The sequence below is a fragment of the Heloderma suspectum genome, chromosome 1 (genome assembly GCF_057233095.1).
Source record: "Heloderma suspectum isolate Gila_16-S chromosome 1, 16-S_ref, whole genome shotgun sequence".
Classification (NCBI taxonomy): Eukaryota; Metazoa; Chordata; class Lepidosauria; order Squamata; family Helodermatidae; genus Heloderma; species Heloderma suspectum.
In genome coordinates, this window is record NC_139458.1 from 26,353,860 (window position 1) to 26,373,984 (window position 20,125).

The following is a 20,125-nucleotide window of genomic DNA, read 5'->3' on the forward strand; positions in this document are numbered from 1 at the left end:
TCTTTCCCAGCATCAGGGTCTTTTCCAGAGAGTTTTCTCTTTGCATTAGGTGGCCAAAATATTTGAGCTTCAGCTTCACTATCTGTCCTTCCAATGAGCACTCAGGGTTGACTTCCTTTAGGATTGACTGATTGGACCTCCTTGCAGTCCAGGGAACTCGTAAGAGTCTTCTCCAGCACCACAGTTCGAAAGCATCAATTCTTCAGCGCTCAGCCTTCCTTATAGTCCAGCTCTCACAGCCATACATTACTACTGGGAAAACCATAGCTTTGATTAGACGGACCTTTGTCGGCAAGGTGATGTCTCTGCTTCTTACTATGCTGTCTAGGTTTGCCATAGCTTTCCTCCCAAGGAGCAAGCATCTTTTAATTTCATGGCTACATTCACCGTCTGCAGTGATCTTGGAGCCCAAGAAAGTAAAATCTGTCACTGCTTCCATTTCTTCCCCTTCTATATGCCAGGAAGTGATAGGGCCAGATGCCATCATCTTCGTTTTCTTAATGTTGAGTTTCAAACCAGCTTTTGCACTCTCCTCTTTCACCCTCCACAAGAGGCTCTTTAGATCCTCTTCGCTTTCTGCCATTAGGGTGGTATTGTCTGCATATCGGAGGTTGTTGATAATTCTCCCAGCAATCTTAATTCCGACTTCTGATTCATCCAACCCGGCATTTCTCATGATGTACTCTGCATATATGTTAAATAAGCAGGGTGACAATATACAGCCTTGTCATACTCCTTTCCCAATTTTGAACCACTCAGTTGTTCCATGTATGGTTCTTACTGTTGCTTCTTGACCCTCGTACAGGTTTCTCAGGAGACAGGTACGGTGGTCTGGTACTCCCATCTCTTTAAGAATTTGCCACAGTTTGTTGTGATCCACACAATCAAAGGCTTTAGCGTAGTCAATGAAGCAGAAATCGACATTTTTCTGGAATTCTCTTGCTTGGTCCATGATGCAGCAAATGTTGGCGATTTGATCTCTAGTTCCTCTGCCTCTTCGAAACCCAGCTTGTACTTCCGATAGTTCTCGGTTCGCATACTGCTGAAGCCTAGCTTGTAGGATTTTGAGCATCACCTTGCTGGCATGTGAAATGAGCGCGATTGTGCGGTAGTTTGAACACTCTTTGGCATTGCCCTTCTTTGGAATTGGAATGTAAACTGACCTTTTCCAGTCTTGTGGCCATTGTTGAGTGTTCCAAATTTGTTGGCATATTGAATGCAGCACTTTAACAGCATCATCTTTTAGGATTTTAAATAGCTCAGCTGGAATACTGTCATCTCCACTAGCTTTGTTGTTACTAATGCTTCCTAAGGCCCACTTGACTTCACTCTTGAGGATGTCCGGCTCAAGTTCAGTGACCGCACTATCATGGCTATCAGGGACATTCAGATCTTTCCTGTATAGTTCTTCTGTGTATTCTTGCCACCTCTTCTTAATCTCATCTGCTTCTGTTAGGTCCCTGCCTTCTTTGTCCTTTATCATGCCCATCTTTGCACAAAACATTCCCTTGAGATCTCCAATTTTCTTGAAGAGATCTCTAGTCTTTCCCATGCTGTTGTTTTCCTTGATTTCTTTGCATTGTTCATTTAAGAAGGCCTTCTTGTCTCTCCTTGCTATTCTCTGGAACTCTGCATTCAGTTGGATATATCTTCCCCTTTCTCCCTTGCTTTTTGCTTCCCTTCTTTCCTCAGCTACTTATAAAGCCTCATCAGACAGCCATTTGGCTTTCTTGCATTTCTTTTTCTTTCGGATGGATTGAGTTGCTGCCTCCTGAACAATGTTACGGACCTCCATCCATAGTTCCTCAGGCACTCTGTCTATCAGGTCTAATCCCTGAAATCTATGCCTCACCTCCACTGTATATTCATAAGGGATGTGATTTAGGTCATACCTGAATGGTTTAGTGGTTTTTCCTACGTTCTTCAATTTCAGCTGAAATTTTGCAAGAAGCAGCTCATGATCGGAGCCACAGACAGCTCCAGGTCTTGTTTTTACTGACTGTATAGAGCTTTTCCATCTTTGGCTGCAAAGTGCATAATCAATCTGATTTCGATATTGACCATCTGGTGATGTCCATGTGTAGAGTCGCCTCTTGTGCTGTTGGAAAAGAGTGTTTGCTATGATCAGCGTGTTCTCTTGGCAAAACTCTATTAGCTTTTGTCCTGCTTCATTTTGTACACCAAGGCCATGCCTGCCTGTTATCCCGGTGATTTCTTGACTTCCTACTTTAGCATTGCAATTCCCTATGATGAAGAGGACATCTTTTTTTGGTGTTAGTTCTAGAAGGTGTTGTAGGTCTTCATAGAACCGATCAACCTCAGCTTCTTCGGCATCAGTGGTTGGGGCATAGACTTGAATTACTGTGATGTTGAATGGTTTGCCTTGGATTCGTACTGAGATCATTCTATCGTTTTTGAGATTGTACCCCAGTACTGCTTTTCCCACCCTTTTGTTGACTATGAGTGCTACTCCATTTCTTCTAAGGGATTCTTGCCCACAATAATAGATATGATGGTCACCTGAATTAAATTCGCCCACACCTGTCCATTTTAGTTCGCTGATTCCCAAGATGTCGATGTTCAATCTTGTCATCTCATGTTTGACCACCTCCAGCTTACCTTGATTCATTGATCTGACATTCCAGGTTCCTAAACAATATTGTTCTTTACAGCATCGGATTTTCTTTTCACCACCAGACACATCCACAGCTGAGTGTCCTTTCGGCTTTGGCCCAGCCGCTTCATTCTTTCTGGCGCTACTTGGAAATACCCTCTGCTCTTCCCCAGTAGTATATTGGACACCTTCCGACCTGAGGGGCTCATCTTCCGGCATCATATCTTTTAGCCTTGTGATACGTTTCATGGGGTTTTCTTGGCAAGAATACTGGAGTGGGTTGCCATTTCCTTCTCCAGTGGACCACATTTTGTCAGAACTCTCTGCCATGACCTGTCCATCTTGGGTGGCCCTGCACAGCATAGCTTATGGCTTCACTGAGTTACACAAGCCCCTTCGCCACAACAAGGCAGTGATCCATAAAGGGGTGGGGGGGATTTGGCCCCCCTAAAATAGAAGCCACCAGCCTCCACCATCGAACTATTTGGCACTTCTTTAATCCCTCCCTGCAATCAAAACCATTCTTATCTTTGTTTTGGGTCTCTTAATGCACAAGAAACATGCCCTGCACTGGAATGGTGCAACTTCTGGGGGACTCATATCATGTAGTGAATCTGGGCCCTCTCTTTACCCTGCCTGTTCACTGGTATGTATAAGTTTAAGTTCCTTTTTCTTCCTGACGAGGCCTTTTCATCGGAAAGCCACTGAGGGGATCATTTTTCTGATTGCCTCTCCCATGGGGCTTGGTGGCAGAAGATACAACACAGCCCTTTGGCATCAACATGATTATCCAGTATTCTTCCCCCTCAGAATGACGACCAGCCGTCAGGACCGTTGCCCAGCAACATGAAACTCTAGTGCAAACTGGTAGCTTCATTAATCTTTTAAAATATTTTGCCTCACTAGCTTATAAATAATTCATGCCAATTTGGGGGGCATACATGCAACATGTCCATTGGCATTTTGATCGGAAGCAAGTCAATTACAATAACAACCCCCATGTGATTTTTTTAAAAACTTATTCAAGTTGTTTGAGTTGACTATTCTGCTTCTGAACCATTTCACACAGACATGGATTATGATGAAACATTAAAACCAGAGAGGGGCATATTCTGAGGATACTTTGAGAAGGTAGGAGTTCTTTCTTAATTAAGTCACATAGACAAATCACTTATTATTGCGGGACATCATTTTAAACATATTTGTCATGTTCTAGCACAACTGAATCAGCAACTTTCTTCCCCTGCTTGCAGTACTGCTTATGAGCATTTATTTCTCCCCGAACAAGAATGTAGCCACCAATCTTGTTTAATAGGATGCTGGAATAAAGAACATGTTTTGAGGTATTTGGAATTTTTAAAAGAGTTCAGAATAGGAAAAGGGATAGATTCTTATTTGATAGAGGTACTCTATCTGGGACCTTAGTTTCCTGGGGCCTGCTCTGTAATCTGTTTAGCTAATGGTTAATTGGGCTGCACTTACAGCATTGCTGAACCACTGGATTCAGTGCTTACTTCTGAGTCCTATTCAAAATTAAGATAACAGAGCAATCCTATGGCTCCTAGGCAGCATCTGGGGTGCCATACAGTGCTGCTGGTCCCCTCTTCTGTAGCCAAAGACAGAGCTCCAGTCACAGAGGAGGAGATCTGAGTGTGGATTCCCCCCCCCCCCACACACAGTTCATTCATTCATTCATTCCATTTTTGCATCACCCAATAGCCGAGGTTCTCTGATGTGGAAAGCTCAACAGTGGCTATCTTACCTCAGGCCAGTGGCACAACCTCAGGAAAGAGAGGGAAGGGGAGGGATGTGGCATGCTGGTGGGCGGGGAAGGGAGGGGCCATGGATCTTCTACATCCAACAGTCTCCCAGCCGCTGGCCCTGCCCATGGCAGCACAAGTCCACGAGATGGGCTCAGAGGCCTGTCTAGTGGGAAATGCTGTAGAGGCAGACAGAAGTGAAAATCGCCTCTGTCACTCTCCCATCCTGCAGGTGACAGTCCAGCGGGGTGTGGGATATCCAGAAGCCTTTTAGATCAGAGGCTTCTATCTTGCAACCCTCAAAGAGGTAGGATTGCTCTCTTAGATATGGTATCTATCAGAACACATCTCCATCAAAACCATTCCAAATTATTTCATTAAGTAGAATGGATCCTTTTGGACATAACGATCCTAGCTTGCTAAACCATGGTTTAGGAAGCTAAGAATGAGCATCAGGCCAACAGGCTTCTCCCTCACTCCTGCCATTCTCTTGCCCACTAGCTTCAGTGCAGAGATCCTGGTTAAATTAAGCCACAGTTCCTTGTTACATCTGAAATGGGAACATAATCAAGAACATAAACCAGGATCAACCCATGGTTTTAAGACCTTGGTTAGTAAACTGATATTAAGCCATATTCCCCATTTAGGATGTAAAGAGGAACTGCAGCTTGATTTAACCAGGATCTAAATACCAAAGTTGGCACACAATCAGAGGCAGTGAAGGAAGTGCAGGAACACACAGGCCCAATGCTCATTCCCAGCTTTATAAACAATGGTATCACAGTCCCAGTTTTGTCTTTTGCATCTTGTGGGGTGCTTTGAAAAAACATAGTGAGAGTTGCCATTCATAACAGTTTAGCTTCTTCCTAAATCAAAGATCTGAGATGAGTGGGGAGGGTATCTTACCTTGAGTGCACATTCATGTAAGTGGACGTGCATGAATCCTAAAGCACTATGCAGTACAGTACCTCAGAGTTAACATGGTGTTGCTGGCATGTCCAGTTTGTACTGTTAACAACATATTATAAGGCAATTATGTTATTTTCTCTAGTATACCTTTAACCAAAAGAACAAACACTCCCCTTTTAAATTAGGGCACAACAGACTATTTCAGAGCAGTTGTATTTATTATGCTTATATCTTGCTGTTGTAAAAGAGCTCAAAGCGGCTTTCATACATTCCCAAGGCACTCTCTCATCCAGGCAGCTTATAGGGTTAGACGGGGTTAGATGGGCTTAGCTATAGCAGTAGAATTTTGTCATGTGCCTTCAGACCATTCTTTGGGCCATTACTACAGTCAGTACAGAGGAGCTATCTGCAGGGTGTAATAATGGATAGAGCATAGGGATGACTGAGAATTTTGTTTCAGTTTGGTTTTGATAGGAATTGACCAAAACTAGCAAAGTTGTGCATATTTAGGACAAAAAGAACTTGAGATTTAAAGAAGAAGGAGACAAACAGACAGAAAGAAAACTGACAGATGTGTCCATCCAGGCGCAGGAATTTGAGTGCTTTGCTCTTAAAAGCCTGGGTTTGAATCCCTATTTAACTATATTAGTGCTGAACTAAAGTTGCCACCTCTTTTTTCTGTCAGGCTTCTCATCATTAACAGTTACATAGCAGGCAGGTACATCTCCATGCTAGGAAAAACTGTACCTATTGATTTTGGCTCGTGCAGATGGGTGAGAATTTTATATCAGTTCGTTTTTGATAAGAATTTACCAAAATTTTCAAAGTTCATATTCGGGAGAGAAAGAACTTGAAATTTAAGAAATTCGAATGCATGAGAAAGCAAAACTGTTGAATTCACTCATCCCTACTGGAGCAGTAGATATTCTCAGCCTAAGATTAGGACTTTAACTTTAACACACCCTGGAGTGTCTCCATTTTTTTTTTCATCTGTGAAATGTTGGAGTAGATAAATGCAATCTTGTCTAAGGCAAGATTCTCCACCTACCAGCCTCCATGGATTAACCCAGGGAATCCTTGCCATGGTAAAATGCATTCAGAGAAGTAAGTGTGCCTAGTCCAGGGGTCAGCAACCCAGTGCTCCCAGACCCCTGTCCCCTCCCCCACCACATGACTTCTTCTGGGCCCCGTTGCACTAAGTAGCTGGGAAGCAGGAGCTTGGCAGATCAGGAGACTTCTCTCCCAATCTGTTGGCTTCCTGCTCCTCACCGTTGAAGGAGACACAGCAGCAAAAGTGAGGAGAACAACAGGGTTAAGGAGGGAGATAGTGATGGGCAGAAGCAGCAGGGATAGGAATAAGAAAGGAGAGGCAGTGGGGGAGGGAAACCCCAAGTGGGAAGAAGGAGGAGGAGGAGGAGGAGGAGGAGGAGGAGGAGGAGGAGGAGGAAGGGGGGCAAGAAAAGCAGGAATCCTGGAAAAAATGACACACATGCCCACATCCCCCCCACCAAATGGTCACATGTGCCTGCGGTCCCAAAAAGGTTGCCTGTCCCTGACCTAAGTTAACAAGCTCCAGATCAGCCTTCTTCACCCTACCGCCCTCCAGATTGCTGAACTACAATTCCCATCATCCCCAACCACTGTACCCAGTTGCCTCACTGTCTGGGGTTGATGGGAGTTGTTGTCCAAAATATCTGGAGGGCGCCAGGTTGGGGAAGTCTGCTCCAAATGATTTGGGCTTCTGTTCCTTTCCACCTCCCAAATGAATGATGATATTTACTAGAACTTTAATTTCCAAAGAGAGGGCTCTGTCATTTAACAGAGATGCCTCACTTTGATTGCTGCAGCACACTTTGAATCATATTTCTACAAATGCCTTCAAGCTATTTTAGGATCTAGATAATCTCACAATAAAAAATGCAAAATAGCCTTTCATTCTCATACACACACACACACTTCAGGCAACCTTATGGAATCAATTAGTTGGAGACTAATTGTCATAAGAACACCCATTTCCATTCATCTGAATTACCATATTTATGGGGAATACAGTTCTGGTGCAATTCACTTCAGCCCATTGCTTTTTAGCCACTGAACTTTCCCATGGCAAATGAAAAAAGGCCAAGCTTTTTATTTGTCATGATTTAGGAAATCGGAAGGTAACTGGCAGTCATGTACATGTGCATCCTTTCTAGTGCAGTATCATGCCTGGAGCATAATCCTCCAGGCACAAAGGTACCAATTAATAATAAGACAATTCAAGCTCACAGCTCTGGCGTAACCAACAGCAGTGGTTGCACTCAGTAGCTTATCTCATCCCTTGCAATAATTGCTTGTAGAAACAACATAGCAACTGATATTCAAAGAGCCAAAGCACCGTATCTGAAAAATTAGCTCTGTATTGGGAGGATGCATTCTGGAATTCAGACAAGTTCATTTGAAGAAGACGGGGGGGGGGAGAGATGGTGTATTTTATATGGGTATTTACTGCACCAAAGGGCGGGGGGCAGATTTAGATAAACTCCCTTCTGAAAAGCTGGTTTTCCACATTTGCTACCCTCTGTCTGTATTTCACATTTGCAGTGGTTTGGCCTACTTCTTAAAATATTTGAATGTCTTGTGAATAATGCATGAGGAAAGAGATTTATGCATATTCATAATCATCACTGTTTGGCAAGGAAGTCCAGAGACAGCAGTGTTGAAGGCTAACATTTAGAACTATGGATGGTGAAAATCAATGTTAGATCATGATAACGTTGAGAGGAAAGTAGATTACACACACACAGACACACACACTAATATCTTAGCTGTCTGCCAAGGATCTCCTTGCAACTGTTACCGTTATTAAAAATTAGCCTCCGCCATATGTTTGAAGAAGAAAAAAAGAACTAATGAAAACCCGCTGGGAATCATGATTTTCCGGAAAACCCCATTATAGTCTAGTTTGGGGCACATTGTTATTCAATCATTCCCCCCGTCCTTGACAAATGCATAAGAAATGCAAAGTAGTAATCACTGACTATATTTATTTGCATGTGTATCTCAGAATCCAAGTGCCAATTTCACACAGACATAAGGCCCAACTAGTTGTTACAGAGGATATTGCCAGCCTATGTGTCCGACACATGCCTCCCTGGTAATTTATCATAAAAGAAACATGGAATTGACATTATATACCGCATTTCCATAGCCTCACTCCAGGTCACTGGCTGATATTTGCAGGGCATCACTGTAGTGGTGCCCAGCCTGCAGAATGATCTCCCTTCTGAGGTATGTCAGGCCTCAATGCTGACATGTTTTAAGCATTTAAAAGACTGGAGAGGCGAAAGTAATTGACTGTTATAAAAAAACTAAATCCGTAAACATGGTAATAATATTCTGGCAGATATTGTTTTAGGATTTTAAAATGTTTTTAACTTGCTCTTGTTAGTTATTTTATTAATAATCTGTACTTTGGTCTCCCTTTTGGGTTGATGTGAGAATTCTATTTGTTTTGTGTGCGGATGGCCTGATTGGCTAAAAAGCAATAAACTGTAAGATAGAGGTCTACAAAATTACGCATGGTGTAGAGAATGTGGTTAGGGAGACATTTTTCTCCCTCTCTCAAAATACTAGAACCCAGGATCATCCTATGAAGCTGATTGGTGGGAGATTCAGGACAGATAAAAGGAAGGACTTCTTCACACAGCACATAGTTAAACCATGGAACTCGCTACCACAGGATGTAGTGATGGCCACCAATTTGGATGGCTTTAAAAGGGGGTTAGACAAATTCCTGGAACAAAAGGCTATCAATGGCTACCGTTCTAGATGGCTATGTGCTACCTCCAGTATCAGAGGCAGTGAGCCCATGTACACCAGTTGCTGGGGAACATGGGTGGGAGGGTGTTATTGCACGCAGTCCTGCTTATGGGTTTCCTGTGGGCAGCTGGTTGGCCACTGTGTGAAAAGAATGCTGGTCTAGCTGGACCCTTGGTTCTTTTGTCCTTATTTATTGAAAATGTAACTGTTTACTTTGGCTTTCCCACAGCTACGAGCTTTCTTTGTACTAACCCCATGATACTATTGTGTGTGTGGTCTCTTTGTTTGTTTGTATTGTTCTTGTATCCCCTTCATGGATCACTGCCTTGTTGTGGCGAAGGGGCTTGCATAACTCAGTGAAGCCATAAGCTATGCCGTGCAGGGCCACCCAAGATGGACAGGTCATGGAGGAGAGTTCTGACAAAATGTGGTCCACTGGAGAAGGAAATGGCAACCCACTCCAGTATTCTTGCCAAGAAAACCCCATGGAACATATCACAAGGCTAAAAGATATGATGCCGGAAGATGAGTCCCTCAGGTCGGAAGGTGTCCAATATACTACTGGGGAAGAGCAGAGGGAATTTCCAAGTAGTGCCAGAAAGAGTGAAGTGGCTAGGACAAAGCTGAAAGGACACTCAGCTGTAGAAGTGTCTGGTGGTGAAAAGAAAGCCCGGTGCTGTAAAGAACAATATTGTTTAGGAACCTGGAATGTCAGATCAATGAATCAAGGTAAGCTGGAGGTGGTCAAACATGAGATGGCAAGATTGAACATTGACATCTTGGGAATCAGCGAACTAAAATGGACAAGCATGGGCAAATTTAATTCAGGTGACCATCATATCTACTACTGTGGGCAAGAATCCCTTAGAAGAAATGGAGTAGCACTCATAGTCAACAAAAGGGTGGGAAAAGCAGTACTGGGGTACAATCTCAAAAATGATAGCATGATCTCAGTACAAATCCAAGGCAAACGATTCAACATCACAGTAATTCAAGCCTATGCCCCAACCACTGAGGCTGAAGAAGCTGAGGTTGATCGGTTCTATGAAGACCTACAACACCTTCTAGAACTAACACCAAAAAAATATGTCCTCTTCATCATAGGGGATTGGAATGCTAAAGTAGGAAGTCAAGAAATCACCGGGATAACAGGCCAGCATGGCCTTGGTGTACAAAATGAAGCAGGACAAAGGCTAATAGAGTTTTCTCAAGAGAACATGCTGATCATAGCAAACACTCTTTTCCAACAGCACAAGAGGCGACTTTACACATGGACATCACCAGATGGTCAATATCGAAATCAGATTGATTATGTACTTTGCAGCCAAAGATGGAGAAGTCAGTAAAAACAAGACCTGGAGCTGACTGTGGCTCCAATCATGAGCTGCTTCTTGCAAAATTTCGGCTGAAATTGAAGAACATCAGGAAAACCACTAAACCATTCAGGTATGACCTAAATCATATCCCTTATGAATATACAGTGGAGGTGAGGAATAGATTTCAGGGATTAGACCTGATAGACAGAGTGCCTGAGGAACTATGGATGGAGGTCCATAACATTGTTCAGGAGGCAGCAACTCAATGCATCCCAAAGAAAAAGAAATGCAAGAAAGCCAAGTGGCTGTCTGATGAGGCTTTACAAGTAGCTGAGGAAAGAAGGGAAGCGAAAAGCAAGGGAGAAAGGGGAAGATATATCCAACTGAATGCAGAGTTCCAGAGAACAGCAAGGAGAACCAAGAAGGCCTTCTGAAATGAACAATGCAAAGAAATCGAGGAAAACAACAGAATGGGAAAGACTAGAGATCTTTTCAAGAAAACTGGAGATATCAAGGGAATGTTTTGTGCAAAGATGGGCATGATAAAGGACAAAGAAGGCAGGGACCTCACAGAAGCAGATGAGATTAAGAAGAGGTGGCAAGAATACACAGAAGAACTATACAGGAAAGATCTGAATGTCCCTGATAGCCATGATAGTGCGGTCTCTGAACTTGAGCCAGACATCCTAGAGAGTGAAGTCAAGTGGGCCTTAGGAAGCATTACTAACAGCAAAGCTAGTGGAGATGACAGTATTCCAGCTGAGCTATTTAAAATCCTAAAAGATGATGCTGTTAAAGTGCTGCACTCAATATGACAACAAATTTGGAGCACTCAACAGTGGCCACAAAACTGGAAAAGGTCAGTTTACATTCCAATTCCAAAGAAGGGCAATGCCAAAGAGTGTTCAAACTACCGTACAATTGCGCTCATTTTACATGCCAGCAAGGTGATGCTCAAAATCCTACAAGCTAGGCTCCAGCAGTATGTGAACCGAGAACTACCGGAAGTACAAGCTGGGTTTCGAAGAGGCAGAGGAGCTAGAGATCAAATTGCCAACATTCGCTGGATCATGGAGAAAGCAAGAGAATTCCAGAAAAACGTCTATTTCTGCTTCATTGACTACGCTAAAGCCTTTGATTGTGTGGATCACAACAGACTGTGGCAAATTCTTAAAGAGATGAGAGTACCAGACCACCTTACCTGTCTCCTGAGAAACCTGAACGAGGGTCAAGAAGCAACAGTAAGAACCGGACATGGAACAACCGATTGGTTCAAAATTGGGAAAGGAGTATGACAAGGCTGTATATTGTTGCCCTGCTTATTTAATTTATATGCAGAGTACATCATGAGAAACGCCGGGTTGGATGAATCACAGATCGGAATTAAGATTGCTGGGAGAATTATCAACAACCTCAGATACGCAGATGATACCACCGTAATGGCAGAAAGCGAAGAGGATCTAAAGAGCCTCTTGTGGAGGGTGAAAGTGCAGAGTGCAAAAGCTGGTTTGTAAGTCAACATTAAAAAAACGAAGATGATGGCATCTGGCCCCATCACTTCCTGGCATATAGAAGTGGAAGAAATGGAAGCAGTGACAGATTTTATTTTCTTGGGCTCCAAGATCACCGCAGACGGTGACTGTAGCCATGAAACTAGAAGACGCTTGCTCCTTGGGAGGAAAGCTATGGCAAACCTAGACAGCATAGTAAGAAGCAGAGACATCACCTTACCGACAAAGGTTCGTATAATCAAAGCCAGTAGCAACGTATGGCTGTGAGTGCTGGACTATAAGGAAGGCTGAGTGCTGAAGAATTGATGCTTTCGAACTGTGGTGCTGGAGAAGACTCTTACAAGTCCCCTGGACTGCAAGTAGGGATGTACGAAAGTTCCGCCACGGATCTCCGGGAGGCCAAATGCCAGTGCACTCGGCCCTCTAAAATCGGTGGTGGAACGGCCACCCCCCCCCCGCCCCCCGGGACGAGACTTACCTTGGGCGGATCTTCCTGGCAGCGGCGGCTCCAGCAGCGGTTCAGCGGCGGCGGCCGGTCTTCCGACCGGCTGCCGCCACCGCCATTTCCAGTTTAAAATAAACAAAAAAACAAAAAAAAATGTGATAGGCTACGTAAATGTTTATGTAGCCTATCACAGCTGACTTTAAAAAAACAAAACAAAAACGTGCGTACGCAAATGGCGGCGGCCATGGCACGTCTTAGTAAACATTTACCTAGACTAACATTTACGTAAATAAACATTTAAGTAGACTAAGATGGCGAAAATAAGGGGAACGCAAATAGTGTAGATGCTATGCTATTTGCGTTCCCCATATTTTCGCCGTCTTAGTCTATGTAAATGTTTACGTAGACTAAGACGTGCGAGAATAAGGAACGCAAATGGCAGCGGCCATGGCCGCCGCCATTTGCGTACCTGCATTTGTTTGTTTTTTAAGTCAGCCGTGATAGGCTATGTAAATATTTACGTAGCCTATCACGGCTGACTGCAGGGATGCAAACGGCGGCGGCTCTGGCCGCCGCCATTTGCGCCCCTGCTAGCCAGCAGCCAGATGTCTGGCTGCTGGTGGAGCCAGCCAGCGGCTCCGCAGAATCGCTGCGGAGCACAGCCGGCCGGCCAGGATTCCGGTGGGGGAGGAACGGAGTGCCTCCCTCCCCGGCGAGGATTCCGGGGGGAGGGACGGAACGCCTCCCCCCCAACCATAAACATAATTCGCAAAAGGTAAGTACCTTTCGTACATCCCTAACTGCAAGGAGATCAAATCAGTCAATCCTAAAGGAAATCAACCCTGACTGCTCACTGGAAGGACAGATACTGAAGCTGAAGCTCAAATATTTTGGCCACCTAATGCAAAGAGAAAACTCTCTGGAAAAGACCCTGATGCTGGGAAAGATTGAAGGCAAAAGGAGAAGGGCGAAAATAAGGGGAACGCAAATAGTGTAGATGCTATGCTATTTGCGTTCCCCATATTTTCGCCGTCTTAGTCTATGTAAATGTTTACGTAGACTAAGACGTGCGAGAATAAGGAACCTCCTTGCAGTCCAGGTGCAATAAGGTGCGAGAATTGGACCTCCTTGCAGTCCAGGGGACTCGTAAGAGTCTTCTCCAGCACCACAGTTCGAAGGCATCAATTCTTCAGTGCTCAGCCTTCCTTATAGTCCAGCTCTCACAGCTATACATTACTACTGGGAAAACCATAGGTTTGATTATACGGACCTTTGTCAGCAAGGTGATGTCTCTGCTTCTTACTATGCTGTCTAGGTTTGCCATAGCTATCCTCCCAAGGAGCAAGCGTCTTTTAATTTCATGGCTACAGTCACTGTCTGTGGTGATCTTGGAGCCCAAGAAAATAAAATCTGTCACTGCTTGCATTTCTTCCCCTTCTATATGCCAGGAAGTGATGGGGCCAGATGCCATCATCTTCGTTTTGTTAATGTTGAGTTTCAAACTAGCTTTTGCACTCTGCACTTTCACCCTCCACAAGAGGCTCTTTAGATCCTCTTCGCTTTCTGCCATTACGGTGGTATCGTCTGCGTATCTGAGGTTGTTGTTAATTCTCCTGGCAATCTTAATTCCAACCTGTGATTCATCCAACCCGGCATTTCTCATGATGTACTCTGCATATAAGTTAAATAAGCAGGGCGACGATATACAGCCTTGTCATACTCCTTTCCCAATTTTGAACCAATCGGTTGTTCCATGTCCGGTTCTTACTGTTGCTTCTTGACCCTCGTTCAGGTTTCTCAGGAGACAGGTAAGGTGGTCTGGTACACTCATCTCTTTAAGAATTTGCCACAGTTTGTTGTGATCCACACAATCAAAGGCTTTAGCGTAGTCAATGAAGCAGAAATAGACGTTTTTCTGGAATTCTCTTGCTTTCTCCATGATCCAGCGAATGTTGGCGATTTGATCTCTAGTTCCTCTGCCTCTTCGAAACCCCGCTTGTAATTCTGGTAGTTCTCGGTTCACATACTGCTGAAGCCTAGCTTGTAGGATTTTGAGCATCACCTTGCTGGCATGTGAAATGAGCACAATTGCACGGTAGTTTGAACACTCTTTGGCATTGCCCTTCTTTGGAATTGGAATGTAAACTGACCTTTTCCAGTCTTGTGGCCATTGCTGAGTGTTCCAAATTTGTTGTCATATTGAGTGCAGCACTTTAACAGCATCATCTTTTAGGATTTTAAATAGCTCAGCTGGAATACTGTCATCTCTACTAGCTTTGTTGTTACTAATGCTTCCTAAGGGCCACTTGACTTCACTCTCTAGGATGTCCGGCTCAAGTTCAGTGACCGCACTATCATGGCTATCAGGGACATTCAGATCTTTCCTGTATAGTTCTTCTGTGTATTCTTGCCACCTCTTCTTAATCTCATCTGCTTCTGTCTTTCTTGTCCTTTATCATGCCCATCTTTGCACAAAACATTCCCTTGATATCTCCAGTTTTCTTGAAAAGATTTCCCATTCTATTGTTTTCCTCGATTTCTTTGCATTGTTCGTTTCAGAAGGCCTTCTTGTCTCTCCTTGCTGTTCTCTGGAACTCTGCATTCAGTTGGATATATCTTCCCCTTTCTCCCTTGCTTTTCGCTTCCCTTCTTTCCTCAGCTACTTGTAAAGCCTCATCAGACAGCCACTTGGCTTTCTTGCATTTCTTTTTCTTTGGGATGGATTGAGTTGCTGCCTCCTGAACAATGTTACGGACCTCCATCCATAGTTCCTCAGGCACTCTGTCTATCAGGTCTAATCCCTGAAATCTATTCCTCACCTCCACTGTATATTCATAAGGGATATGATTTAGGTCATACCTGAATGGTTTAGTGGTTTTCCCTACATTCTTCAATTTAAGCCACAATTTTGCGATAAGAAGCTCATGATCTGAGCCACAGTCCAGGTCTTGTTTTTACTGACTGTATAGAGCTTCTCCATCTTTGGCTGCAAAGTACATAATCAATCTGATTTTGATATTGACCATCTGGTGATGTCCATGTGTAGAGTCACCTCTTGTGCTGTTGGAAAAGAGTGTTTGCTATGATCAGCGTGTTCTCTTGAGAAAACTCTATTAGCCTTTGTCCTGCTTCATTTTGTACACCAAGGCCATACTTGCCTGTTATCCTGGTGATTTCCTGACTTTCTACTTTAGCATTCCAATCCCCTATGATGAAGAGGACATCTTTTGTTTGGTGTTAGTTCTAGAAGGTGTTGTAGGTCTTCACAGAACCAATCAACCTCAGCTTCCTCGGCCTCAGTGGTTGGGGCATAGACTTGAATTACTGTGATGTTGAATCGTTTGCCTTGGATTCGTACTGAGATCATTCTATCGTTTTTGAGATTGTACCCCAGTACTGCTTTTCCCACCCTTTTGTTGACTATGAATGCTACTCCATTTCTTCTAAGGGATTCTTGCCCACAGTAGTAGATATGATGGTTACCTGAATTAAATTTGCCCATGCTTGTCCATTTTAGTTTGCTGATTCCCAAGATGTCGATGTTCAGTCTTGCCATCTCACATTTGACCACCTCCAGCTTACCTTGATTCATTGATCTGACATTCCAGGTTCCTAAACAATATTGTTCTTTACAGCATTGGACTTTCTTTTCACCACCAGACACACCCACAGCTGAGTGTCCTTTCAGCTTTGGCCCAGCTGCTTCACTCTTTCTGGCACTACTTGGAAATACCCTCGGCTCTTCCCCAGTAGTATATTGGACACCTTCTGACCTGAGGGGCTCATCTTCCGGCGTCATCTCTTTTAGCCTTGTGATACGCTCCATGGCGTTTTCTTGGCAAGAATACTGGAGTGGGTTGCCATTTCCTTCTCCAGTGGACCACATTTTGTCAGAACTCTCTGCCATGACCTGTCCGTCTTGGGTGGCCCTGCATGGCATAGCTTATGGCTTCACTGAGTTATGCAAGCCCCTTCGCCACAACAAGGCAGTGATCCATGAAGTGGGTACCCAGTATGGACAATAACAAAACAGCAGTTTGGACCCACAAAATTAAACTGTGGACTGAGGACCAGGATGGAGGGGAGAATTAGGTTCACCACTGTAACTGACCCTTGGACCTATGGGCAAGTTAACCACCTCTTGGCAGCTGTTCTCCTCCTATAGAACAGAAGGAATACTGGCCTATCTCACAGGGTTGTTACGAAGGTGAATGAGGTTAGGACATTTCACCTGCTTTAAGCATTTGGCAGTTATGGATATTAATAAATATAAATTAATAACAGTACGTAGTTAACAACACATTAGAGTCAAATTTCCTCAGTACTAGAAAGAAAAGTCTAGCATGTCCTATATATCAACAGTAAGGTGGTCAGAAATGTGCATACACCTCTTCTTAAACCTGCTTCTATATAAAGAATGTGTCGTCAGGCGTTACCTTTTTCCACATATGAGTTTATGGGGAAAGACAATGAAGCTATTTAATTTGATTAGTCACAGCATGAAACCCAGCCATTATGGCCTTTCAGCAAGACTAAAACTCTAGATTAGGTTCCCTTAACTAGCTGCTGAACACACACACAATGCACAGAATTTCTTTGTCTGCACAGTAATACACTCAACAGAAACCAGGCACATTAAAAAAAAGGACTATGAACAATGCTTTGTTTTTTCTCATTATTACTTGAAGGTGCTGCTGTTTACAAGCCTGCAAGTGGCTGAAACAAACCCTTCTTATTATGCAGAATTAAGCCATTAATGGCATTACAGCCTGGCTTGGATTTACAGGCCCCCCTTTTTTTTCCTACAGCCACCTGTCCAGTTTTTCTAATAATCTTGAAGAAGCAAAAAAGCTGCTTCTTGTCTTCAGTTTGAGATGAAAAGGGCTCCTTCTGAAATAACAATACTTACACAGCTTCATGGCTGTGAATGGCTGACATGGCTGTCAACATAATGGCAAGGATTAAACAATGTTGCTAAGTACCCCCCTGCCCTCTTTCTGTCTCTCTCCCTCTCTTTCTGTCTCCCTTTCCATGCCAGTTCTTCTGATGTCATGTTTTGCACTCAAGGGGTGACTTTTGGAGCGATTCCCTTGAAAGTATGCATATAAAATAATTTTGAAGAAAGTTTTCGTTTAGGTGGCTGTCTCAAAGATATCCCTACGAGCTGCAGCTAGATTCCTAGATAGTTCCAGTTCATGCTAGTTCCTCGTCAAGCTAGTGGCATAGGTGATCCCCTCTGACAATGTATTGTCAAGTGGATTTTCAAGTATGGGGGTGGGAATCCGAAATGCATTCCTGAAATGCATAATATTTTCTTGGCAGTAACTTCTCTCTCTCTCTCTGTTTCTCTCTCGTGCCTGCTCTACATCTGAACACTAGAAACAAACAAATGAAACTGAAATTCCAATATCGTGTCCTAAACCCACAAGGTCATGATCCAAATACCCTTAACAAACATCCAGTAGGCTATGAGTTAAAGTATACAGGCTTAGCAACATATCCATGAGGAATACAGCAAAACCAAACAGAGAAAAAGAAGGGAGAGACCTGCAGGGAATTCAGGAGGTCCAATATGATCCGTCTGGACTTGCTCTTCAGGAATGGATTTCATATTTGTCCCCAGCACTTCAGAGGTTGGAGGTGGGGGATGCCCAGTATTCAGAGAACTTTGCATGAGAGACAGCTGGGTTTTTCCCCCCCTTCTTTATGTTTGTGTAAAGGTTGCAATGATAGACAAGCTGAAAATACACACGCTCTAAATTAACCGAGCATCCTTTAAGCCACAGCATTAAGGTGATGTCATAAGAAGCAGCTTAGGATGCCAAGGTCAACGGAAACAGAGAGCACTCATACTCATCCCAGGCCTGCAGTAAACCAGTTTGACAGCTGAGAAGGATGTTTTGTTGGCTGCCCTGCCTACGTTACACTTTGAAAAGTGTATGATGCTAACAGGAAAGATGCACGGTTTTGCTGTACTGATGCAATCCACAAAAATGTGTATGGTTTTACATTCGCATACCCGCCAACATTTCACAGATGCAGGAAATAGCAACAGCCTTGTCATGACCCTGTTCTTGTATCAAAGATTACTGCCTGATACCTTTCCCTGTTCCACTCTGCTCTTTTTGCTGTATTCCTTTCCCCTGCAGTAGCCTAGCCTTCACTGTTTTGAAAGTCAAGAAGGTGGTTCAGTGCTGGCCCCAGGTTTCTGAGGGCCCTTCAGTAAGACATCCTCCATGGGCCCCCTCCCTCAGTGAGTCTTCTCACTGCCATTGTCACCAGCTGCTGTTGCTCCTCATCCTCTTTCTCATCATTGCTACCACTTGCTTGTTTGACAGGCAAAGAACAAGTGAGCAAGAAGGCAGTGGCATCTACTGCTCCTCCTCCCCTCTACCATTGTCTGGGCCAGAGTGAGATGCACATGAACAAGCAGGTTGCAATGGTGAAGAGGAGGGGGCTCTTGTCAGTGGGCCCCCACTGGGGTGTGGGCCCCTGGCAGGTGCCCAACCATGCCTACCTTTGACACTGGCCCTGAGGTGGTTTGTTCTTTAGGTTGAAGATATGCCAGGGCGGGGAACATAATGCCTAGGATCCCTGGTTGCTCCTGTTGGTGGAGGCATCCCTGGAGCAGAGTACTGCTTATGGAACACTCTGCCCTGGGAATGTGTTGGGGGAGGTGACTTTCACCAATCCCCCTTTCCCCTGCAGTCCCTTGTGCCTCCTGAAAATCTGCTCTGGGGGCTAGGGACACTCTGGAACAGTGTGGATTGCTGCAGGGAGAAAGAGAATTAACAAATACTTCCTCCTTCCCCTTCCACCAGCGTTATGCTCTGCTGGACCTTGGTTAGGATCCAAGACAATTGTCCTACAATCTGTTATCAACAATTCAGAGTAAACCTTACCAACACTAGCATGTGAAAACAGCTGGGCATGCAATACAGACTGCCTTAATGTTCATGCACGAACATTTTCATGCACGTGTGCATTAGAGGCAAGATGCATCTACATGTATGTCACTCAGTAATCTTACTACTAGAGACCAAGGCTGGGGACTAAAGCCTGACAAAATGCTAAGAAGACAAAAATAGGGACAGCAATTTGTCAGGCTCAAATGCCTGAAAACAGGATTTGTCCCTGCAATATAGGAATAGTTGGAGGAGATGAATTAATGACTTCAGTCAATGTGAATTTTTTACATGTAAGGTAAAGACCTTTTTGTTTATACAGGTGTTTGGCTCCTGCCTTATTTGCTTCTGTGCCTCATTATTGTCATGTTTTAACTGTTTTATTGTACTAGTAGGGTTTTATTGTTGTTTCGTTGATATTTGTAAGCTGCTCTGTGCTCCTGCTTTGTAAGAAGGGTGAGACATAAGAGCAGTAAATGAATGAATGAATGAATATTCATATAGCAAAGTAAAGTACAGCATAGGTTAAATTCTACAAACCTAATTTCCATGGTCAGGTCTCATCTAGGACTCATAACTTTAATTTTTAGTGCTCATTTACACTACAGGCTTAAAACTAGTTTAACAGTCTAGGAGACCTGGGAACTGTAGCTCTGTGAGGATGAGGCTTGGCTGGGGAATACAACAATTCTCCACACTATCAGCAAATTATCAATCCCAAGATTCTTTGGGGGAAGCCATGACAGTTGTCCTGAAGAACTAGATGCTGACCCAACATGCCCTACAAGCAGGGGCGTTGCTAGGTTCTTAAAAGATCCAGGGCACAGGCCCATAACACAAATTTGCGCATATATATATATAAAA

At 43.9% G+C, this 20,125-nt stretch overlaps 1 protein-coding gene across 4 annotated transcripts in view; it reads right to left on the minus strand.

Moving 5' to 3' along the window:
- The window catches only part of EML1 (EMAP like 1), a 213,462-nt gene that overhangs the window by 142,992 nt on the left and 50,345 nt on the right, over nucleotides 1-20,125 (minus strand). Inside the window, exon 1 of one of the 4 annotated variants that reach the window (XM_084838934.1) lies at nucleotides 5,281-5,365. The exons of the other annotated variants lie outside the window; for them this stretch is intronic. Within the exon in view, the coding sequence (XP_084695060.1) occupies nucleotides 5,281-5,293 (13 nt within the window). The 5' untranslated portion in view covers nucleotides 5,294-5,365. Of the gene's footprint in view, nucleotides 1-5,280; nucleotides 5,366-20,125 lie in introns of those variants that run through there. 4 annotated transcript variants of the gene reach the window in all.